Source organism: Sminthopsis crassicaudata, chromosome 2, assembly GCF_048593235.1.
Source record: "Sminthopsis crassicaudata isolate SCR6 chromosome 2, ASM4859323v1, whole genome shotgun sequence".
Classification (NCBI taxonomy): Eukaryota; Metazoa; Chordata; class Mammalia; order Dasyuromorphia; family Dasyuridae; genus Sminthopsis; species Sminthopsis crassicaudata.
In genome coordinates, this window is record NC_133618.1 from 599,822,652 (window position 1) to 599,848,760 (window position 26,109).

Consider the following 26,109-nt stretch of genomic DNA (forward strand, 5'->3'; position numbering starts at 1 on the left):
AAACATTTTTTAAATTATAGTTTTTATTTACCAGATATATGCATGGGTAATTTTACAGCATGGACAATTGCCAAATCTTTTGTTCGAATTTTTCCCCTCCTTCCCCCTCCCCTAGATGGGAGGTTGACCAATACATGTTACATATGTTAAAGTATAAGTTAAATATCATATATATATGTAAATATAACTATTATGGCAGAGTTTTATAGTTGAGTTTCTTATAGTCTATATTATGGTAATAACTTTAATCAGAAACATCATTGATCAGGGTGAATTTTTGATACAGAGGGTGCCTATGTATTAGGAGTCCTTTATTTCGGTCTTTTTACCATATCTCAAGGTAGCTTTTTTTTTTTTTTTGGTAGAAAATATTCAATTTTCCACACAATCACAGATATTTGCTTAGCAAATTAGATTGAAATAGAATTGATGTATATATTTTTTTGAAGCTAGGTATTTCTCAATAAGATTGTTTTCTTATTCTCATTAAACAGATGTTATTTTCTGTTATGTCTATTTTAATAAAAGATGTAAAACTAATTGGGGATATTTTCTGATAAAGACTCAAGCATTGTCAAAAGTTTTTTCATTGATATATTCCTCTTATTGGTTAGGGAATACAAAATGATCAAAACTAGTTTATTTTTACAATAAATTTGGTATGTTTGTTGCCATGAAAATTATACTTTACTCAAAATAAGATTTTTATAATAAAGATACATAGCTTTACTATGGATATAGGGAAAATAGGAAACCAACATGAAGTTTAGAAGATTATCAGAATATTTAAATATGTTAAATATTTTCTATAGTGGGAAAGCTCCTTTTCAAATCAGATAGTCAAATCTAGAGTACTTCTCTACTGTCAACATAGGTTATGCATTTTGCCTCTTAATAAATATATTTATTTACCAGAGTGCAATATATAGTTCTTTCTGGGATAGATTACTAGTAATTTTATTTTCAGTTCTCAGGAGATGTTACTCACTCTTCATTCTAAACAATCAAAGGCCATGAAGGTGTCCATTAGAAATTTTTCTCACATCAATGAAAATAAAGTGATATATAATATCAGGATATTGATTTTCAAAAGTTCTAAGAGATTCAGCCTTTTAAAATTGCTACAGATTGTTCTTTGGACTCAATAGTCTTTGTATTAAAAGTTTCCATTGGTGCATTTTATTTTTATGATTAAAATTATCGTACTGTTTACTATGACAACTGGGTGGACTGAAGTTCTGCTAATCTTTTTTTTTTTTTTTTTTTTCTTCCTCCTTAGGAATTAAGTAGTGGATTTATTTATTTATTCAGTTTTCAATGTTTCCTTTGCCTCACTGTAAAATTTACATGAAGCTTTCAATAAAATTTTATCTTAACACTAGTCATTAGAAAATACTGAGTTGATTTTATGTAAATCAACTGCTGTGCTTGGCAAGTTGGTCTTTAAAAGGGGCCTATCAACAGATCTGTTCAATTTTGTAGATCCTTATTTAAACTAATACTTCTTGTAAAGCCCATCAAAACATTCTGGGTACCAATCTAAGCCCCTATTCAAACCTGTGCTTTTCTTCCTGTGCCTCTGTCACTTCTGCTTGTTGAAATTATACCAGTCCATCTATACCCAGATGGGATGATCTTTTTTTCATCAAATCTTCTTTATTCCTATATCATGAATCAAAAAAGAAGCAACACTGTGGTGTCTCAAAAGTGTTAGTTTGGTTTTAAGCTTAAATAAGTTAAGCAGTGTAGATGCTACAGATTTACAAAATTTTTTGAAAGGTTAATTATTTAAAGTTTCAAAATATTAATTTTTTAAATTTGACATACCCATCATTTTGTATTATATATTACTATTTGATTTTAAAGATTTGTAAAAGCTTTCATCAAATATTGCCCAGTGACTAAAAGGATTACATGTGTAATCCTAACCTTAGAATTGTCTAAAGAATGAGGTGATACCTCAAAGAGTAACCTCACAAGAAAAAGTCTAGTGTAGATGGATCTGGTGACTGACATGGCCAGTTTGAGATAGTATCATCTGGAAACTGTCACACTTAATATATAATAACGGTACTCTTTTAAAAAAATATTATTTAAAATTCACAAAATTAAAAAAAAAAGTTCAAGAAATAACTAAAATTATAATTTTTTTTTTAGGGTAAGCTTATAGCATATATATTCCTGTAGTTATTAAAGGTTAAAATTTCCCAAAGCCTTTTGGGACAACCTACATATACTATTTATGTAACACATATAAAATGGAGTTCTATTTCTTTTTTAAAAAATATAAAAATGTTATCCATTCTATAATGTTTCATATGTTTTCTAATCACAAAGAACAGAAAAAAATTCTTGGTACCTCTGTCAGTGGCAATTTTAAGGAATAAACTCTGATTATATAAACTTTTCATAATGTAACACACAGCAATTATAGAGGTAGATTCCACAAAACATTTTAGGTCAATATAAGGAATGGATTGGGGGTGGGAATCAGAATTCACAGACAGAAATGATCTCTTCATACTTTATCATTCCTTCATATTGTTTTCTAGTATATTTGTAGAATTTTAATTCTGTAAGGGCTAGTGTTATATCATCCTTATATTGGAATTTCCTTAAACATCAAAAAAAAAAAAAAAAGGGCACCAAATAATATACATATAAATACAGCATCTGGTACTGGGTTGACCATTCTACTAGATGGATATTCCACAAGATACCCACCTTCATGAAGCTTGACTGATACATTTCAGGAGACCTAAATTAAAGAACTGCCTCTGCTCCATCCATATTCAGCTGTGGCAGTTTGGCTTCAGTGTTTCATTTGTACTTGAACTGGAATGAACTCTGAAAGTCCCTTCCAAATCACACATACTATTGTGGCATATATGGCAATTATGTTTACTTGAGGGTTCCATTACCAAACCAGCTTATTTTGAGACCACAGCCATACAAAATACTAAATAAGAGTAAAAATGTTCAACACCTCAGAAAATTTGTTGGGATTTTAATTGCTAAATTCTAAGACTGAATTTCATATTCATTATAAAATATTTATCTGCCTTATCCCAGTTCTTAATAAGAATTTTTTAGGGTAATTTTTTTTTTACCATTTGTTTTAAAAATTAAAAAGATATGTAAATATATTATTCCATCATCATCACCCCTCCCCCCAAATCAAAGGCTTTATTGGGTAGATTACTCTAAAATATTCTATAATATTGAATATGTTTCTTTGTATATTTTTATCATATGAAAATGTTTAATAATTAAATGATTGCTAGCATTTATGAGACACTTTAAGGTTTGTAAAACACTTTAGGAATATATGCTATTTTCAATCATCCTTCATTTTTCAGATGAGAAAAGTGAAGCAGATGGATTAAATTGCTTATTCAGTCTTGTGTCTGAGATTGTATTCAAACTCACTTCTTTTTGATTTTCAATCAAGAACACTACCTACTGCATCACCTAGGTGTCTTCAAGAATTTATGATTTTATTAATGTGACAAGATTACAAAAACTTTGTGCCTTCTCAGGTAGCTGTTATGAATTGTTCAGGATGGTGAAAAATCGTCACTTGTTGACCAGTCGTTACTGCTGAACATCTCATCTTCCAAGAATAGGCATTTAGTCAGTTCTTGGAATATGCAGTTTAGCTTGTGTTCTACTGGCATACTTTGAGATCTCAAAATTACTTCTGTTTCATTATGTATTGGATTTGACTGAGGGAAAATGTATTATTAATTAAAAATTCTAGCTAGGAGATATTTTTATAATTGCTTTTTTTTTTTTTTTTTTAAATTTAGGTACCAAAGCAATCAGATCCACAGTCTCATTCTGATAGCTTAATTCGCCAAGTTGAAACTCCAGGTGGAAAAAAGCAGGTGTCTTACAGGACAGAAATTGTGGGGGGTGTGCCTATTATAACACCAACTCAGGTAAATAACATGAAGTTAGTATTTTTCCTTTCTGTGACTAATTTCTAAATTAATTTTATAGTGCTAATATGAAATTAGCCAGTTCTTCCTCATCTTATTAAAAGATTTGTGTGCATTGCAGATTATACAGGTGATTTTGTTTTTTCACTTCTGAGAAGTGCTTTCAGTAGGTTTAAATGAAGAAAATCTCTGATATGAAAGCCCTGAACTTTGTTTCTGACAGACTTAATTATCCCTAGACAAGAAATGGCATCTCTTCTGAAGGGAAGCTATAACATTCTTCAAAAGAATAATAGGAACTGTGTATTTTGGAATGGTTGAAAAATTATTTTATTCTGATGTGCAGTCTTAAGTATTTAGTGATTCTAATATGTGGATATTTGTTGTGTATTTTATTGATATACTTACTTGATGAACTTTTGTTACTTAGGTGTTATGGTTTTTTGTAATCATATTGAATGTTTCCTTGAAGTTACATCTTATAAATGCTAGGTGGCGCAATGGATAGAGCACCAGCCCTGAAGTCAGGAGGACCAGAGTTCAAATCTGGCCTCAGACACATAACACTTCTTAGCTTGTGTGACCCTGGGCAATTCACTTAACTCCAGTTGCCTTGGAGGAGGGAAGAAATTATATCTAGTAACTTAAAGTTCTTGTATTGCTTCATAGTATATGATATGCTTTATATAGCTCATGTGGAATTATTAGCTTCAGAGAAACCAAAGATTTAGTAAGGGCTTTTTGGCTTGGCCAGTCTTGATATTTTAATATTCTTTAATGATATACCACAAAAAAGAGATGAAAAGAAACTTTGGAAACACAGTAATAATTCAAGTTTTGTTACATACTAGATTTTTCAAGTTTTTTGGCAGGTGAGAGAAAGTGACTGAAAAAGAGAATTCCTGCTCTGCCTAATCTTCTCTAGGAGCTGGCTGAGCCTAGCCCAAAATTACATGATCTTTTTTATAGAAATAATGATCTAATATGATCTTACAGATTTAAAGCTGCAGTTAGATTAAGCTTCTAACAGCTTTGTACTTTGTCAAGCTTTAAAGTGAGAGGGAAGGGTTTTGGTCCATACTTTTATTAGGAAACTCGAATACTTCATGTTCTTGAATGTTTTAATTTTGAATAGGATGAATGATTTTGATGTATTTCAATTGTGGTTCTTTAGAGTCCCTGGCAAGAGATTTTAAAAAGTCCAAATTTATTTCCTCTTTACTATTTTAAATGATGCCTGGCTCTAAATGAATGCATAAAGTAAATAAGTTTTGTTTGCTTTTATTTAATTTCAATTTTTTGTTTTGTTTTCATCAAGGAGATAACAAAATATTCAATCAAGTAAAGTTTATTTAGATGATGAGGGGCTTTCTGGATTGAGAAATATAGGAACCTTTGAGAATGGCTTAAGACTTCATGTTAAATTTTAGGGATTTTTAGGAAATAATGTCCGTTGGTCTGTGTTATGGATTAACTAGGAAAATCTTAATCTAAAATCTGATATTCATCTAAGTGAAATTGAGATGGGTTTTAAGGAATGTTTTGTTGCATTGAAAATATATATTTAAAACACCTTTGTATCATCAGTTAGGATAGCTAAAAAGACCTTAAAAACCCTTCTTTATTTTTTGTTTCATTTTAGAAAGAAGAAGTAAATGAATCTGGTGACAATATTGACAGGAATAATCTGAAACGGTCACAAAGCCATCTTCCTTACTTTACTCCTAAACCACCTCCAGATAATGCAGTTATTAAAGCTGGTTATTGCGTTAAACAGGGGGCAGTGGTAAGTAAACACAATTAAATAACTTGCTCTAAGTAACGATGGTCATGCAAAATAAATATTCCTTATGCTACTAGATCTACTGATGTAGCTTACACTCTCATCCAAGATTTTTGTTTTAAAGTTGAATAGAATTTTGTTACATTTGTCTTTTTGTTCCAAGATACAAAAAGTCAAATAGAAGTGTTGAGAGGAAGTAGGAAGCTCTGTAGGTGTTGTGGTCTTTTTGGTTGTTGGGAGGGCACAAGGAAGGAGAGTATTTTCTTTGGGTCAGTGCTGTGGCTGCCTGGGGTTGGGGGAAAGGAAGCTGCAGGCCACAGACAAGATCTCAACTTTTAGTTCAGAACTAAAGAGGGAGCATAAGCAGAATTTTCAGAAATCTTTCTGATTCTAAGTGGAATGTTTAAAGGGAAATTTTATATTCTATAGGGAACTTTTATTATCCCTGCTCACTTTTAGTTTTTGAATCTAATAAAAAGTGCTTAATAGCAGAGTTTAAGCAATATAACAATATATCGTGTGTGTGTGTGTGTGTGTGTGTGTGTGTGTGTGTGTGTGTGTGATGTGGTACTTGGGGTGGGTCTCAAAAAGATCCCTCTGGTATTCTTTATATTCTTTCAGGAGATAATTAAGGTTATTTTTGTCAGTAGTCAATAAATATTAAAGAGTACAGGTGAGAAAAGTTTAGAATAGTTTTATTTTTAAAATTTCTTAGTCATTTCCATTTTGTATCTCTTACATGTCATGAAAAGCCTGGATCCAGCTCAGATTCATCTAACACTTAAGCACTTATGTGATACATTAAACATAATGTTTGACTTACTCTTAGCAAGAGTTCAAATCCTGCCTCTGGCACTTCTAGCTGTGAAGCTATGAGCAAGTCTCTGAATCTATTGGCTTCAGTTGTCTCATTTATAAAATGGGATTAATAATTGCACAGACCTTACTAGATCCTGGAAGAATTAAGCAAGAAAACATAAAGGGCTTGACCATTCTTAAAGCAATTGACTATTCTTTGGTTGTTTGTTTGCTGAGACAATTGGTTAAATGACTTGCCCAGGGTCACACAGCGAGAAAGTGTTAGGTGTCTGAGATCAGATTTGAGCTCTGGTTCTCCTGACTTCAGGGCTGGTGCTCTATCCACTGCGCCGCCTAGCTGCCCCTGCAATTGACCATTCTTAAAGCAATTTGTAAATGATAACTTTTATTAGTCACTAAACATTCACCAAGTGTTAGGCACTCTGGTAAGTGTTAATTAGGGATATAAAGAAAGGCAAAAGCTAGCCCCTGCTCTCTAGCGGACAGCAGAGTGGAGGAGACAACAGGGAAGAAGGTGCTGGCATCAAGAAGGATGAGAAACTTCCTGTAGAAATTGGGGCTCAAAGGAATCCTAGGCCTGGGAAAACAATCAGTGAAACTGGCCAGAGAGGACAGCAAGGAAGCCAGGTACCTGGATTGTAGAATCCGTAGTGAAAGGAAATGGAGAGAAAGGGACTGGGAAAGGCAAATTTTGGAGGGCTTTGGAAGTCAAACAGGATTTTATATTTGCTCTTGGCGGTGATAGGAAGCCGCTAGAATTTATGGAGCATAGTTAGACCTGACCATAAAAATATACTTTGACAGCTGAGTGGAGGAGGTACCGAAATGGGGGGGAGACTGGCCAAAGGTTATTGTATTTGGTCCAGATGCTAGCTAATGAAGTCCTGGACCAGGATAGGGACGGTGTCAGACAGAAGGAGGCATAGATGAGAGATGTTTCTGTGGCAAAGTGGGCGTTACACAGGAACAGATTGGATATGAGGGGAGAGAGAAGGAGGCGTCCCAGATGGCCCCTGGCTTGTGAGCCTGCGTGACTAGGAAGAGGGGCTCCTTCTGCAGTAGTAGAGATAGAAAAGTGGGAAGGAATGGGGAAGCAAGAGGTCAGTTTTGAACCTGTGGTATAAGACACCATGTGACATCCAGCTCAAGGTCCTCAGCAGACAATCAGAAATAGGAGTTTGTTGGTCAGCAGAGTTTGCAGTTGGCTCTGTAGATTGAGGATCATCTGCTTCAAGATGATAGTTGAATCTGAGGGAGCTTGTGGGATCACAAGGGAGATTGTGAAGAGGAAGAAAAGGGCCCAGGACAGAGAGAGCCCTTGGGTAGTGGAGATGGTTTGGATGAAGACTAGCCAAAGACGTTGGGAAGGGGAAGTCTAATAGGCAGGAGAAGAATCAGTGGAGTCCAGGCTCCCGAAAACCTGCAGAAGGGAGTGTTGGGAGAAGAGGGCCATGTACAGGGTTGCAGGCTTCTGAGGGCAGGATGGAGGAAAAGTGAGAAACGGCCACTAGATTTGATAATGAAGAGATCCCAGTAACTGGAGAAAATAGCTTTATTGCATGATGAGGATAGGAGCTAGACTGTGGAGAGTTAAGAGAGTAAGAAGAAAGGAAGTCGAGGCACTAATTGTAGGTGGTCTTCTTAGGGAGTTTATCTCCAAAAGAAGGGAGGAGAGAGATGGGAAAGCAGTGGAGAGAGGGATGGAGCAAGTGAGGACTTTGAGAATAGGAGAGACTTGTGTATGTTTGTAAGCAATGAGGAAACAGCTGGTAGAAGAAGTTGGAAGATGAGGGATTGGGGTGATAAGGGAAAGACTCATTAAAAGAAGAGTCCTTAGGAAAAGTCAAAGGAGAAGTTACCAAGAGATGTCAGGGGGAGTGGGGAGTATTCCAACAGGAGAAAGGAGCAAACGTGCAACCAGGGCTGGAATGGAAGTCTGGACTCAGGGAGAGCTAGAAGATGAAGGAGTGGGAAAGGAAAAGATTGGTGTAAAGCCAATGTGTTGCGGATAGAGAGGCATTTCAGAGAGCACATTAGAAATAGTTGGTAGCCCTAGAGTGGACATTGGGGGAATTGAGTGGTGAAAGATAAAAGGGGTGATCAGTGGAGTATAGATGACAGGGTTTATATAATGGTATCTGGGGAGTTTGGGATCATTGAGATAGAGAAGCTCTGACTAGTTAAGAATTTGTTAACAGTTGATGAATTATTGATTTCTTGGTTTGGCCTCAGAGTGTTGTAGGCACTAATGTGAAGGGAACAATAGGGAGAGCTAATGACTTAGTGCTTCTTTTCTTTATCTGTAGCCAGACCAAGGAATTAATATACCTGGAAAATCCATTGTATATAATAATACACTGTGCTAAGTAAGAAAGGTTTTCAAAAAAAATAGGAAATAGGTCATTGCCTTCTTGTAACCTAAGTAGATAGTTTTTTACTTCAGATGGAAGGGCTGAAGACATATTAGTTTAATTTGTTGCATTTGTTCCCATAGTATATGGGAGGGAAAGAGGAGGTGGAGGGGAATATGCTTATTAAACTTTGGAAAGCCCATCTAATTTCCAGTTGAGTTAATTCTGCAAACCAGTTGTATCACAAAAACTGAAAGCCAGCATCTTCTACTTTTTTAAGTTTTATTAAAAGTTCAGGCTGAAGTAACATGAAAGATATTATTTGTATCTCAGTGAGAATAGAGAAGTTTTCCAGTCTTTGGTATTTCTGACTTTTATGTGCATGTCAGAATAATTAAGTAACCATCAACATTTGACATTCTTGGAAACAAAAGTCTGTTTGTTTTCATCTCCGTTAGATGAAGAACTGGAAGCGAAGATACTTTCAATTGGATGAAAATACAATAGGTTACTTCAAATCTGAACTGGTATGTTTTTCCTTTACTAATTTTGATATAAAACGTAAATATGTATAACAGACATTCCTGACCTGGGAGGAGGAGAGCGATGGTCTGTATATAGATTTTACAGGGTCTGCAGTTTTTTTTTTTTTTTTAATTGCAATAATTTTTATTCACTTAAAAACATAATTTTGAAAAGGGGTCTATAGGTGTCATCAGACTATAGAGAGTCTATGACACAAAAATGGCTTTAAAAAAAAAAAAACTTAATTAGAAAGAGAGAGGCAATTTGGCATAGAGGAAGAGAATTAGCCTTACAGTCAAGAACAGTCAGATCCAAAAGCTGTTTTTAACACATGCTAGCTGTGTGAATTTAAGCAAGTTCTAACATCTCATGCTCTAGACTGAAGGTGTCTAATTTGCCTGAAATCCGGCCCCTCCCCCCAAACTTTATCAGATTAAAAGTATAACAAAATAAATAAAAATATACTGTTACATAGATAATGTTAATATGTGATGGTCAGTATGGGCTTGCAGTTTTCCTTTGGTATTTGATTTTAACATCACTGCCCTAGAGAAGTTGCCAAGACAGTGCCAACTTGCCATGGGAGAGTGAATTTCCTCTCCCAGGATTTCCCTGTACAACAAATCTAGAATCAGTCCTTCTCCCTCTCCTTGTTTGCAATGGCCACATTTATTTCTTTTACATCCTTGGCCTTCTCAATAACAGATTCACATCTTTGATAGGTGCCACTTTTGAAAGTTATTTGTATCTATTTTGCTAATGTTATTTTTATTAATGAATCTGTAAGCAAAAAGGGCAAGATACTGTGGCATGATAGATGGAGCTAGGAGAGGCTGACTTCAGGTCTTTCCGCTTATACCCCCAGGGCTTCCCATGTGGCTTTCTAACACTGTAAGTTACAGAGGTCTTTGCAGATTTCCTTTGATGAGGGGGATTTTTACAATGTGAGTTCCCTATACCAATAAAATCATCCAAACCAAAACAGAATTGAAGAGCCACATTTGAAAGATAAACTTAGATTAGAACCCCAGCCCTGGAACAGGAGGACCTGAGTTCAAATTTGGCTTCAGACACCTGATACCAGTGTGACCCTGAGCAGATCACTTTTGCCTTGCCTTCTCCTTCCTTTCTTCCCCCTCCAAAGAAGAGAAAAGAAATATAATAGGTTTACAGTAGGGGAAAAAATAGTCATTTCTAGAAGCCAGTGTCAAAAACAAGTTTATGTTTCCTTATTTTTACCTTCTTCTTTTTTCTCCCAGCTCAAAAATCTGTTTGGAAAAAAATAGATGAGAAATATTTTAGGGTGTCAAAGCTGTCCCTTATTGTTTTAAGTTCTTTGCTATTTTTTCAGAAGATGTTTATATTATGTTTAATTTCAGAAATGTAAACCAAAACTAAAAATATCTTTTGACAACTTAAATAATCTTATTTTAAAATACAGAATATGAGTTTTGCTAACATTTAATAACTAGTTTATGCTTTGTATATTTAGAAAATAACGATTTAGTCTAAACATAAGTGGATTTACCGTTAAAGCAACTCATTGTTAGAAGTAGTACAATGTCTGGTTTGTCCTACCCTCCCACCCTCATCCCCCCAAAAAGGGAATTAAATTTAAAATTTAACTTGGGAAAACAGATAAAGAGTGGTCTGTATCACTTGACAAAGTAATACTTCTGTCTTATGTTTATCTAGGACTTCATGATTTACAAAGCACTTCATACTCAGAGTGTTATAAATGTACTATATGTGATGCCATATGCATAATGTGGTGCAGTAAAATGAGATGTGAGTTTGGTATTTCCTACCTAGGTGAAAGTAGGCAAGCCAATTAGCCTAAGCTTCACCTTCCATAACTATAAAATGGGGATAGTCTTTACATGACTTAACCTCCCAGTCTTGTTGGGAGAAAAGTGCTGATCCATGGCTGCTTTTGTTCTTTCTTTGTTCTATTATAAGTTTGCCACTAGAGGTCCATTCAGTATGATGGGGACCTTCCTCGTTTCTCTTGATTCATGAGGACACAAGTGAAGAATATGGGCTGTCCTTTGGTTTTTGTTCCCCTTACTACATGGCCAGCCAGTTTCTTTTACTTATATATTTATTAGAGATCTCTTTTGGACTCTGATTCTACTTGGTTATACATATTTGTAATGTATTATAAGTATTATTTGAAGTTCGCAATACTCAAAAGTTGAAAAGAATCAAGTTGTTTTAATTTCTCAAAATTTATAAGGATTTAGTTTCCTTTCCCTCCTACTTCTTTTCTTCCCCCCCCCCATTAAGCAACATTTAAAAAAAAAAAGAAAACAAAAATCCTTGTAATAGTAAAGCAATGCAAATTCCTTTATTGACTATCTAAAAAATATGTATCATTATGGGTCTTATCTTTCTGTCAGAAGATAGGTAAAATGCTTCATCTAAAGTCCTCTGAAATCATGGTTTATAATTGCATTGTTTCACTCTCAAGTCTTTTAGTATTGTGGGGGGGAAAGCCTAATTATTTAATTTAATAGATTAAAAGTAATCCAGGCTTTCATTAAAGGAAGTATAAGACATGAAGAATTATGTTCCAGTTTTAACCTTAACATGAAGTTTTGTATTTGATTTGTAGTTATCATATTTTGGATGGCTAATATGACTATTGAGTTTTAATATAGATTCCTAATGATTTCAAGAGAAGCTATGTGTTGGTTTATGTGCTTTTCTTATTGACAGGAAAAGGAACCTCTCCGGATAATACCACTTAAGGAGGTTCACAAAGTCCAAGAATGTAAACAGAGGTGAGCGATACTAATTTAAATCCTGTTCAAATGTTCATAGTGGAATAGATAATATGTCTTTGGATTGTGATAAACAACTGCAAACTAGCTAAGTAAAAATTAAAAATTAGCACTTATATCATTTAGTTGTTTATAATAGAGACATTTACTTCATATCTATTTTAAAAACCACATTCAAAGAATTAGATTTTTTTTCCATGGTCCTCATAACAAAACAAAGTAATAGAAATGTTTCCAACTTATTTAAACTTTTAGAAAACATAATTTTAATAAGAATAGTCTATAATTAGACAACTTGATTTGGAAATTTGATATTTTACGTTATTTTTTAGTATTCATAGGTACTGCAAATATAGCTTGTTTGAATAAATTTGTCATCTCTACTGATGTCTGCTGATGATAAAATAGAAACAGCTTTGAAACTGAAATGGCATATGGAGGAGGGGGAAGAAGGTGTGCTTACTCAGCAGATTGGACCACAATAATACAAATAATTTCTATAATAACTTGAAAACTGAGGTTGTTAAGTATAAACTTTTTTATTTATATCATAAATGTAATATAAAATTGTGCCAAATCTTTCTTTTCTTCAAATGAAATATTGGAAGAGCACTTGTCCCAATACAACTGTAAAAAAGCTTATTCCCTTTCCCCAAGACAAAAAGTGAAGTAAAGTTGAAATAATAGGTGCTGGTTTGAGTTTGTTTACTTTTATCTAATACTTTGATGTTTGACATTTGTTTTACTTATTGAAACTTGACAAAAGATGAACATGAAGAATCAACTATAAATACATTTGGATATTTTGTTTTCACAGTGACATAATGATGAGGGACAATCTCTTTGAAATTGTAACTACGTCTAGAACCTTCTATGTGCAGGTAAGACAGTTATTTTGAGATTCTGTGAGAAAACATAAGACATTAATATTTATAATGCCTTTAGTTATTAATTTAATTTAGTTAATTAGGGTCTGTCATTGTAGGGTTAAAAATTTTACTTCACATAAATACAAGAAAAAATTTGTATGGAAGGTTGTTGTTGACACAAATCCTTAATAAGTAAATGATAATCTTTCTATTTTTTTGTTTTATTTTTTAATCTATTATTAATAAATTAAGTTACATTACAATGGAAAAATGCTGTTAGAATTTGAATTTTGTAATTCCTTTGCTGCCTCTTGATAGCTGTTGATTCATAAGTCCTGGAAACTTTTTCATAAGTTGGAATGCTTGGTATTATTTTGTTCAGTTTCTAATGGACCTTTAATCTTCCATTTATTGTAATTTTGTACTAAATTATAATTAAAGTTAGTTATCTTAACATTGTGGGGTAATGAATTATAATTTTTTGACCCCATCATAAAATATTTGTAAGTTATGTGCTAATATCCACTTCAAATGACTTAGAGATAGAAGAACTTGATGCAGCTTTACATGTTAATGCAAAGGTGAGCATAGAGTTTTGATGGTGAAAAAACATGATGGAAAAATGTGGTTCAGAAATAAAAAAAACAAGAAAAGCCCAAAGATTTATATATTGTGAAAAGAGACTTGCAATTATTTCTGTAAAAAAAAAAAAAAATAAAAGCAAGAATTGGGAGAAACTAGACATGGCAAGCATCAGATAACACAAAAATTAAAGTGGTCATATTTTAACAGAGAGATTTTTTTTTTCTCGTGTTGGAATCATTCCTAAATCAGCCATTTCTGTATGGTCAAACTCTACTGACTTGTTAGACCAGGTATTTGCATTAATGTAAAGGTAGGAGAGAAAATTAAAAATTAGAAAAAAAGAGGGAATACAATCAAAATAATTGCAGCTTGAACTATTTAAACTCCCTTTTGACATCCTAAAATGGTTAGTGGATGAAAGAATAAACATAGACACAGATTATTATATTTCATAGCGAAGTTTAGCTGATGTAAAACATTTGCCATGAGGAGACAGAAAACAGTCTGACTGAACCAGCATACTTTTGATCTATTTTTCAAGTAGAAAAGAAGGATAAAGAAGGAAAAGACATAAGAAGGAAAGGGAATAAGCATTTATATAAAACCTATTATGTGCCAGGGCCTGTACTAAGTACTTTTTTTTTTTTTTTTTTTTTTAATATTAGTTCATTTGATCCTTACAAATAACCTTGCAAGGTGTAGATTCTGTTATTAATTCCATTTTATAGTTGAAGAAACTGAGACAAATAAAACTTAAGTGACTTAACCAGACAATGCCAGTTTATATTTGAAACTCATTTGTAAAATCTTATGGAGAGAGGGAAGGGAAATGATAGTGACACTGATAAAAAGAGAAAAGGGGAAAAATAGTATTACTCATTCATTTAAGAAAATTGAGAAAGGTACATAGAACAGTGTTGGAGCTATCATTAAAATGTATCTGATGAAATGAAATACCTCCTCTCCAAAATGGAATGAAAAAAAAGACAAACTGTAACAATTTCAGATTTTCATATGCAGTCTTTTTTTTTTTTTTTTAATATGTTTGGAATTCACAATGAAAAAAAGAAAATTTATTAATTTTTTTCTTCAGAAAAAAGTGGATTCAGGTTGTACTTTTCGCACAAAAATTGAGGCCAGGAAAGTCACTGAATGTTCAGTGACATAATGATGAGCATTTTTAGTGGTATTGGCAAGTTTCTAAGACAGTATCTTTAGGAGAAGAAACCCTCCTGCATTGGTAGAGGGTATTCCTCATCTGGGGTTTTCCTGCATCCATGAAAACTACAAGTTAGTCATTATATCTGATCTTTCAAGTCATAAAATAATGAGAAGCATTGGAAGAAGATAAGTTGTCCAGAGATCCCAATTAAGAAAGTTTTTTCAAGGGCCTTTAAGGATGAAATAGTAAAGAATATAACAAATTGGGGGGGGGGGGAGACAAAGATCTATAAAGAATTATATAACTACCATTAAGGGCAGTGCCCCTACCACATTTTGAACTCTTAACATTACAGGCCCTGATGTGCTTCATGAGGAAATGGAAATGGTATTAAAGAAAACAGAGAGGAAAAAACAGTTGTTTTAGACCAGATCTACAGAAGACCTTTGGACTGGAGGCAAGACAATTTTGAAGATAATGAAGAATTGATTTTAGATATATATGAAAGAGGAAGAGCTTAAAGGAATGGGGAAAAAAATTTTTTTTGAATCTTATTCTTACCCAGAAAAGTGACTTAGCAAACAACCACAATTATTCATCTGTTTATTTTCTCCCCCATTTCTGTAGAACTTTTATGAGGGGAATCTATAAACATCAGCAGCATATTAATTGAAGGTCCATTATAAGGAAGAATAGACAAATTTTCATATGTGATAATCCAGCAGACCACAAGAGAATTTCGGATAGCTTTCTCTTTTTATGGTTGGTTGAATATAAAAATAACTTTAATTTGCTAGGTGAAAATGCTATCGTAAGGCTCCTCTAACAAGATATTTCTCATTTATAGGCATCGTACATTCTTAAAAGTTGTTAAAACAGATATTATTGACTTTCAGATTAAAATGATACTTGATAAATCTTATGGGATCTTGATGATGGAACCTGGCTAAATGTTCTTGAGATTTTTTTTTTTTTTTTTTTTTTTTTTTTTTTTTTTGTATTAGGAGTTCTTTCAGATAACTGCAGCAGAATAGTCAAGACAGGAAACCCAGATGTATAGAGCTTTCCAACTATTTGATGGTGGTTGGGCCCAGAAGTACTCTGCTAGAACTCTTTAATTAGAGGAAAGCCCCATAATTGTGTTACTCAGACAAGGTAGGAACTTGTAGAGCTCAGACTAGGAAGACAGTGCTCAGACTTTGTCCTGGATTATCACCTTTTTGGGAATATTGAAAACTTGCAAGTCCTCTGCTTTAATTATCCCAGATATCCTTGATTACATAGTACTCAGTACCCTGAGAAAGCAAAAGAGGATTGAATATGACCCCACCATTCACTCCACAAATGCATAGAGGTTGGCCCATTACACAGAATCTGAAATTAAGAAGTAGGCTAGAAGAATGAGAAAACAAAACAAAAAGCTATAAAGAGCTATTTTGGTGTTCTCTTTAGGTCAACACAAATTTTTCTGTTCAGGAACACAAATCCAGAAGAAGAGAAATTCTTCAAAATATTTATAAGTGAAACCTCAAATTAAAGCACAGCTTGTGCACAAGTTCAACTAGAATTCCTAGAAAAAAACAAAGCAGGAGATTTTTTTTTTAATTAAAAATTATTTTTATAAATGAAGTAAAAGTGCTAGGGGAAAGAATTAGTAAAGAAAGGAGAGTTGTAGAAGAAATAATTGGAAGAGAATTAATAGCTGGGAATATTTTTATTCAAGCAGTAGAATCCTTCAAAATTAAAATGGACTAGATAAAAACGAACAACTCTTAAAGAAAACAGGTGATATTAAAACAGAATCAACAGTATGTAGAAAATAGAAGAGAATATAAAATATCTCTTAACAAAATTCATAGCATATTAACCAACTTAGAAAACAGATCAGGGAACAAAAATTGAACTACATCAGAATCAGGGTCCGACAATAAGGAGAATCCATTCAACTAAATCTAAAACAAGGTATTTTAAAAAATAAGTATTAAAAATATTGCCTAGATTGCATGTTGTAGAACAAATTGAAGATAGAAAAAATCTACCAGTTGTCTTCTGAAAGAACTCCTAAAATGAAGAGTCTCAGAAACATTTAGCTTGGTTGCCACCATTGAGATCACAAAAGTTTTAGCAGGTACATTTTAAAGTAGTGGAAAGCTTGGAATTTTACATTTAGGATATGATAAAAGATAAAAAGCTTACCATCAGCAAACTCAGTATTATCCTACAGGAGGGAAAAAAAATGGATTTTTAATGAAATAAAGGACTATTCCTAATGAAATAAAGATCAGGATGAATGGAAACTTTGAGATACAAACATGGTAGTCAAGAGAAATACAGTAAGGTTAACCTAAAATAAGTGAGCATTCATAAGGTCCTAAACAAAATTGAACTGTTGACCTTCTAATATGGAGAGGAGATGCTACTATATGTGTTTCCTTAGAGCTGTTATTAGTAAGGCTTATAGAAGTCTAATTAGACAGAAGAGCCTTGGGAGTATTTTGTTAGTTTTAATAAACTTTAAAGGGTTATACTTGAGGGGGTGGATGGAAGGGAGGAGTTATATAATTGTGCAAGTAGAAGTCTGACAGACTAGGAGAAAGGAATAAGAGGAGAAGGTGGCACTTGAATTCACTCTCATGATTAGATGAGCAAAGGATACATCCAGAATTGCATGAAAAAAGATATACAGAGAAGTAAGGGGGGAGGGGTAGAACAGATTAAAAGATCCTTTACTTCTAACCAAAGCAAATACTTAATTCAGAGAGAAGTCTCAATAAAGGATTTAAAAGAAAAGAATAAGAATCTGTAATTGGGTTCTGGTTGAGTAAGAAAAAAAGAGGAGAGAAAACGGAGAGAAAGCAGGGGAACAGAAATACATTGTTTCTGCCACATTGTTTTCATTATCTTCATTTAAAGAGTGGGTGGAAAAGCAAAGGAAAGTATGAGAATAGGATGAAGAGAAACATAGAATTTATGATTATAACCATGAGTGTGAATAGGATGGACTCTTACATAAAATTGGTTTAGAAAGCAGAATCCAGTAATGTGTTGTAGACAGAGGAAAAAACATTAGAAAAAAAAAAAAAAGACAGTTAAAACCCAGGACCAGACCAAAATCTGTTATGCTTTAACAATCATGATCTTAGACAAGGCAATAGGGAAAAAAAAGTCAAAGTGATAAAGAGAAATTATATTTTACTAAAAATATCATTGATGAAGGTAAAGTTAATACTAAAATACTTGCATATAAGTACTTAGAAAATAGTAACCAAATAATTAAAAAGTTAAATGAATTACAGGGAGTAATAGACAATAAAATTATAATATTGAAGAACATCAGTTTTACAAACCTTTTTAGACATATACAAATTTAACCAAAAATAAAAAGTTAAGGAATCTGAGAAGAATTTTAGAAAAGATACTATCTGTTACTTCTCTGGTGATTACTAGATACCTATTGCTTAACTGTTTATAGCATCTTTACAAAAATTTACCTGATATTAAAACAATGCCCCAAACTATAAATATTAAGCACATTTTATGAACTATATAATGTATATATATTTCATGAAGGGAAACTGAAGAAACAAATAAAACTTATTTGGAGACTAATTTCATCCTTTAAAATGGGTACATCCAAAAATAAATCATGGAAATAATTGTTAATTTCATTTAATGAAAATGAAAAGAGCAAAACAACTTGGCAAAATGTTTTGATGAATCAAAGCATTCTTTAGGAAAAAATCAATTTTTAGAAGAAACAAAGAGGAAAACAAAATAATACTCATGAAATAAAATGTGGGAATTTTACTAGACATTTAATGAAAATTTAATTTCAACATTAGATAAACTTTTTGGGAGGGTAAGAATTTACTAACTATTAGAAATAATTCTAATCCCATGGGTCCACTGGAGAGGTGTAGGGAATGTTGCTATATTCTGCGAGGCTTTCAAAAGCTCATCCTCAACAGGATGAGCAGGAAGAGAGATGTATGTTCTGGAAAGTTTGGTAATCTTCTCAGAAAGCAAGAGGTAACATTTCCTGGCCAGTCTCCCCAGCAGGCATCAATAGGAACCAAAGCTAGTTTATGACCTGGAGAGTCTCTAGAAGTGGCTTAGAAACAGAAGGTAGAATGTCTGATCCTGTCGTCTGACAGTACAGGCAGGTCCTGTTCTGGTGTTGTGGGGATGAGAAGGTCTCCAGAAGCAGCCAGAAAATATCATAAAAGGAAAATTATGTAGGAGAAATAGTGTAAGATTGTCAGTGAATAAATAGATGAGAAATGAAATGAGCAGAACCAGGAGAATAATGTACACAGTAACAGCACTAGTATATGATAAAAAACTGTGAATGACTTAGCTATACTTAGCTTTTTTCCCTCCCTCCCTCCTTTCTCCCTTCCCTTCTTCCCTTCTTTTTCTCCTTTCCTCTCCTTCTCCCCTTCTCTCCCCTCCCTCTTTCTCTCCTTTCCCTCCTTTCCTCCCTCTCTTCCTCTTTCCCTCTTTCTACTTTATTCCTTCTCTCTTCTTCTTTCTTTCATTAATTTGTTGAAATTCATGAATTTGTTGTTCTTATACAAAATAACTAAGATGGAAATGTTTTATATAATTACATACTCTATACTGTATGTATATCAGAATTCTTGCCATCTTAGAAAGTGAAAAGGAAAGAGAAGGAGGGATAGAATTTTAAACTCAAAAATTTTTTAAAAACAAAATTGCAGCATTTAATTGGAGGAAAAATAAACTTATTATTTTTATTTTTTAAAAGATTGTCATTGGAGAAATTTATGACCAGAAATAGATTTATCAGTCTCATATCTAGAGTGAGTTAAAAAACACCCTGAGTTTCATTAGTTTCTACACAGTATACAGATAACGCGAGAAAGACCCAACTCAGCACATTGGTTGAATTTCCTGCAGCTTTAGAGACTATGGATAAAAGTAATACAAAATGGGTAGTCATACATAGATTAAAATCCATAATAGTGGATTACTCAACATTGTGCATTAAAGAAATTCATAAAATGAAGTTATCTGAAAATGTGCCCTTATGTCTAGGATGACTCACTCCTCAGAATCTGGACTTTAATATAGAAAGCCAGAAGGGAATTTAGAGATGGTACAATTAATACAACTTCCTTATTTTACAAATGAAGAAATTGAGACCCAAAGATGAGAATGACTTGTCCAGGATTATCTAACTAATAAATAGAACCAGATTTGTTCCTGAGCTCCAGATCAATTGCTCTAATATCTTTTGATCATTGCATTTGACAAGGGCACAAGGTAAAGTAGCTGATAGTTTATTAAGATAGATTCTCTTGAGAAAAACTTAATAAAATATTTTCTTTTTTCCTCTTTCAGGCAGACAGCCCAGAGGAGATGCATAATTGGATTAAAGCAATTTCTGGTGCCATAGTAGCACAACGGGGACCTGGAAGATCTGCAACTTCTGTATGTTTCTGAGCTTTTATTGCTTTCCGAAGTTTATTTCCATTTTATGAAGTTGTATACCCTTTCCTTCCTCTTAATTCTTCTTGTTTTCTTGTAGTAAAGTATATTGCATGATAACTGTCATACCAACTAGACTTGCAAAAATAATGCATTTCTAATTTAATGCTTTCTGTTAGTGTTATGTATTTGTACTTTTTTTGTGTGCATTGTATTGTCCTAAATGCACAATCAGGCAAACAAGTTTTTCTAGGTCTATTGATCTTAGGAAGTCTTAGGATAAAATTTTAATAGCTATAGCTTTAGTACAACCAACTAATTCTTAGCCTAAAATCATATTTGCAGATTTTTGAAAACTTATAACTCATTTAGCCAATTACTACTAGGAATTTTATTATCCTGAGGACCAGTCTACATCTGTCCTGAGGTCTTTTATCTTCTGTGTTGAATCTTAACCCAAATACCTTCAAATTTGTGAGTCTTCCAATATAATTGTGTGAATGATAAAGTTTTGTGGCTGGGGATCTACTGTGACTTTTTGGGACTGCATGTATAGCCCTAATATGTCCTTAAGTCCTTGAAGATAATTGAAAATTGTCTATGCAATAGAGTTTTCTTGGATAGAACACGTCCTTAAATTGCATTTTGATCAGTATTCAGTCAATATCTAGACCCGTAAAACAAAGGAGGGATGGTTATCTTAATTTATATGTACGACAGTAAAATTTTTACTTTATATAATTAATTTTAAATTATTTTTGTGCTATGTAACATAACTATGTGTACTTCACAGTATCATAGGGGTATCATAGGGTATAAAGTTCTTTGCCTAAAGAATATTGATAGGTAGCCTTTACAGTGATTAAAAAAGTATTTTTAAAAATATATTTTCAAAATAGAATTATTAATGTGAAAAGACAAATTAGGTCTAGAGCTTCAAATACTGCATAAATGCTGAAAGATATAATATGATTTTTTCCCCTCATCAAAAACACTAAAAAAAAAAGTAGACAAAAAACTAAAATCCTGATTTTCTGTTTGTAGTAATTTTCAAATATTTATTTAACCTGTATAGATAAGGAATAAGATTTGTTTAGTGATTAGAAAGTATGAACTCTGCTGGGAGAGTTTCTCAACTATTTTTGAAATATTATGCTCCATTATAGAGAATTTTTGTAGTGTCATGTAGAGTTATCATGCTATGATCACTGCTCAAATGTGGATAAGCATGAGTTTTATCTTTCCTAATATAAATATATATAAACAGATCAGTACTTAGAAACCAGTTTTTGTTTGTTCTTCTTCAACATTTAAGTCATCAGATATGTAGATTTTTTTTTTGTAAAAGTGAGATTATATGTTAAGTAGTAAAATTTTTTACTGCCTAATGTTCCATGTGAACTTTGCAGCATTAAAGTATGAGTCCTTCTGCAAAAGCAATGGGTGTTGGGGCAAGAAAAAATTGGAGAAGGGTGTTTGTGCTTTGTGGTGGGGGCAAATTGGGCATTCTAGCTAGCTATTCCTATTTCTCAGCAACACTTTTTCTCTTTTCCTCCCTCTCCTAAGTATAGGTTAACTCTAATCTTAGCTTTGCACTGTGTTCCAGATGCGGCAGGCCAGAAGGCTGTCGAATCCTTGTATACCGAGGTATACATCAAGAACTGGTGAATGCAGCACGTATGTGGGCTCTCATATAAACTTGCCTTCTTAACAGAGGGCTAGGACTTACACACTACTCACCACTTATCTTAGAAAGTTGAGTTAAACTAAACTACCTCTTGCAGTTACCATAACTGCTTTTGTCAACACTAACCAGTCATCAGGTTTCATATATGTTGCAAAAAAATTTAGACAACTGACCAAAGAAATCCATATATTAGTCAAGACATACGAAATATACATCTTGATAGATACATAAACTATGATAAAGTTCAAAGAGTAATTAATAAAATTAGTTTGATTTCCCATGAGAGTTCTAATATTTACATAATTTTTATATCTCGTGGACTTCTGACCTATTGACCAAATTTGTGCAAATTCATATATGCACGTATATTTGATAAACTGAATATCATAATCCACATGATATTTTAAAAATACAGATTGAATGGCATCATGACGTGGAAGCTAATATTTGAGTAATTTTTATTGGCCTTTTGTTTTGAAAGCCATGAGTATTATAAATGAACATAGTATGCTTAAGTTATGTAGTTATAGCCAACTGAATGGCAAATTTAAGCATATCCACCAATGAAATTCAGTAAGAAATGTATGAAATTTGTTTTTAAAAATATTTTACTTATATGCTTCTTTTATCACTAATATATATATATATATATATACATACATATGTGTGTGTATATATAGATTCATAATTAATTTTAATACTATATGAAGTAAAAACCCAGTGAATCAGATTGTCAGTAATGTCATCTTATGGGGAAAAAAAAAACCAAAACAACAACAAACAAATCTACTTGGTGAAGAAATGGAATTTTATTTCTCTAGTCTGCCTGTTTAGATTGAACTGCAAAGAATATTTTTCCATTTTTGTGCAGGATATTTCCCATCATCAAATCAGGATGTAGTGTTTTTATTTAAATGAGATCACTGTTAGGCTTCCATTAAAATATGGTTTTCACTTATTAATGGAACATTTAACTAATTAGAACAGTTTAAATTGGCAAAGTCCTTAAAGCTTCTGGAGCTGCCAAGACCAGCTTTAGTGAGATATCAATGTCTACATATTGATATGTAACTGGTTTCTTAGCTGAAATGGTTGTTGGCTTTCACTGCTATCTACTCACCCCTAAAAATGCATTGCTTTGGAACAGCACCTGTTATTTGTGCTGTCATGGCTCATGCTTTGCTTTATGTGTCCGTGTGCCTGTGTATGTTTTGTTCTTCAGTCTCACACGTAGTTACTGCCTTCATTAATAACAGATGTATTTGCCTGATAATGTTCTTTGCAGGAGCATTCCAACTGTTCTTCAGAATCCAGTTATGCTCTCCGCTCTGCCAGTGCAACAGCAGCCACCTCACATTCCACAGCCTCTCGCCACAACTCTCTGGGCTCAAGCTTTACCATGGAGAAGCGAGGATTTTACGAATCTTTTGCCAAGGCCAAGCCAGGGAACTTCAAGGTCCAGACTCTCACTCCAAGAGAACCAGCTTCCAAAGTGACTGTTCAAGCCATGCCGAAACCTCAGCATCACAATGGCCCTCAGGAAAGAGAGAATGACCTAGTGGATCTGGATGATGCAAGCCTTCCAGTTAGTGATGTGTAAGAATGGAAACATTTGGAGAGAAGGATCCACTTATTAAATGCTTGATTTCCTTTTATAGGGGCTTCTAGCCAAAGATGAGAAGGAAAGGGAGAGGGTAAAATAGATTTGGGAAAGTTTTACATAAAATGTGCTGCCTCTGACTTGTTTTTCTTATAAGCTGGTAATCCCAGATAATCTAGAGAATGCCAGCCTAGAACCAAGCTCTTAAAATATTAAGAATGTGTTTCAGTACCAAGGATCTAAATTCAGTTCAATAAATACTGATGTAAGCACCTACAAAGAAATAAAAATGTTTTATGTTCTCTGAGTGATTAAACATTTGTTTAAATCAATCTTAGAAAATTTGGCATTTTCATACATACCAAATTAAAAACATTAATTTTTTTTTGATGGGTAGAGGAGTTATGTTGATCTTATATTGAGTCATCTTTAAAAAAGGTGGATGTGGAGGCCTCTTTTAACTATTACAATATCCATACTTTTTAATTGATCAGCATTATCTATTGAAAAGTTACCAGACTGAGATATCATTTGCATCTTATGTCTGTGGTGCTGCAAAATTTTCTTTAGAATGTTGATAATTTTGAAAATTAGGCCTTTTTTTTCCTTCTTTTTAAAAAATGCACTGGTTCTTAAGGTGAGTGGTAACTTTTGCACATCAGGTATTATTGGACCATCTTTATAAGGGTTTTGGTTGGATTGGGTTAAGGGAAAAAATGGGAACTCAAACTACTATATCCTAGACATTTGAACTAAATACATTTTATATTGTATTTTATCAGGCCTTGCTTTGTTCAGTGTTGAAAATTACATTATTTGGTATGAGTTTTTTGAGAGATTTGGTTTTTCTTATCAACATTTTGTGAATACTTATTGTTTCTATATTTGGATCAGTGAAAGACCTCAAATTTATTTTATATGTAAAGACACAATTGATGACTTCTCTTAGTCATTCAATTGTGGCTTGTAACTTTTGTCATTGATGATCTATATTAAAGTGCCTGTGTTCTCATTTTATTTCTAAACATGTTGAGATCAATGTGTTCATGACCCTACCTTAACTGGTTTAAAACTTTGGGATGAGATTGTATTTGAGTAGTATAATTTGTATTAAACTATTTAAGATAATGTCTTATGCTAGGGATATCAGAATACTGATGTTACATCTCCTAGCTGTGCAATATGTACATTTCTAAAACTGAATTCTGGATATACATTATATTATACAATGTCATAAATATGAACAATACTTCTAAGGAATCTTTAAATTTCAGATATTTAATAGTAGAACTAAATTGAGCATGTACCATTTTGTGATTCAGTTTTGAAAACATTTGCTTTAACCAAACAATCTTGAATTTTATGTGCTGCTATTTTTGTGATTAAAATTTGCCATTTTGCAGTAGCTTGTTTTCTGCAAATTAATAGATAACATGTCATGTGGGTCTCTTCATTTTCCAAATTGACTTCTTGTTTATGAGATACTGAAGTTTTCTACTAAAATAGTGATATCTAAGGGTCACATAATCTGCATAATGCCAGAATTAAGTATAACAATTTAAAAAACAAAATGGATAAAGGATACCGTTGTTGAGGGTTTTTATTTTTATTCATAAGCTAACATTTATAAAAGTTGTACTTGTAAACTGTTTTCATTTTCTTTGTCAGATTTTTTGAAATTTTGGATTTTGGTTCAGACCTGTGATTTCATTGGTATAGAGAGTTCCCAATCTCTCTACCAGTGCAGATCAACAACTGTTCTCCAATTTATAGCCTTTTGGGCCTTGAAATGTTAAGTGGGACTGCTTTTGATCACCAGTCAGAATGTGTGAGAAGTAAGACTTGAACCCAGGGTCTTCCTAGCACTCAGGCCAGCTTTATGTACCATACTATATCTCTCTTGGCAAAACTTATGAGAGTTAATTACAGAATTAAACCGTCTTAAAGCAAGTTAAAATTGTTTAACTAATGTATTAAAAATAGTAGTATATTTTTAAAATTTCTGAGAGCATACCTGTGAAGAACAGTTTTCATTCTAAACCTGAATTTAACTTTCTTTGGTACAACTTTTACCTTGCATGTTCATTTTAGTATTTCGGTATTGGCGATTTGACATATTTGGTGGAGGCAGAAGTTTAGCTCCATTTTGGGACTTTTTATAGAACTACTATGGTAGTTCATTAGCATAGGAAAATGTTCTTGTGGTTGATAATTGTCAGGGTCTCCTAATATTTATCAATACTTTTATAAATCTATGAAAATTGTTAAATTATTTTAGAACTTGTGCTGTTTCTTGTAAATATGTCACATTTTGAATTGTCAATAAATTAGTTTGGATAACTTAATAGTTGCTGCATTTTTTCATTATGTTGCATGCTTTTTTTTTTTTTAAAATTGGGAAGATATGTTTATCTGTTCTTCCTTCTTCCCTAGTACCTTCTCTGACCTATTTAATTAAAGGTTTGTTTGTTTTTTCCTCCCAGACTCGTTGAACACTATAATGACTAGCTAATAAACTGGTCAGGTTGACTTTCTATTCTTTGTTGCTCATTT

At 33.0% G+C, this 26,109-nt stretch overlaps 1 protein-coding gene across 10 annotated transcripts in view; it reads left to right on the top strand.

Moving 5' to 3' along the window:
* Positions 1-25,901, top strand: part of PLEKHA1 (pleckstrin homology domain containing A1) — an 80,117-nt gene extending 54,216 nt beyond the window's left edge. For 7 of the 10 annotated variants that reach the window (XM_074295780.1, XM_074295790.1, XM_074295784.1 and 4 more), the window contains 7 exons: positions 3,810-3,941; positions 5,584-5,727; positions 9,353-9,421; positions 12,138-12,202; positions 13,020-13,083; positions 20,183-20,272; positions 23,242-25,901. In XM_074295780.1, the coding sequence (XP_074151881.1) occupies positions 3,810-3,941; positions 5,584-5,727; positions 9,353-9,421; positions 12,138-12,202; positions 13,020-13,083; positions 20,183-20,272; positions 23,242-23,556 (879 nt within the window). In that variant the 3' untranslated portion in view covers positions 23,557-25,901. Of the gene's footprint in view, positions 1-3,809; positions 3,942-5,583; positions 5,728-9,352; positions 9,422-12,137; positions 12,203-13,019; positions 13,084-20,182; positions 20,273-21,875; positions 21,947-23,241 lie in introns of all 10 variants that reach the window. The other 3 variants (XM_074295787.1, XM_074295788.1, XM_074295789.1) reach the window with 2 other exon arrangements.
* The last annotated feature ends 208 nt before the right edge of the window (positions 25,902-26,109 follow it).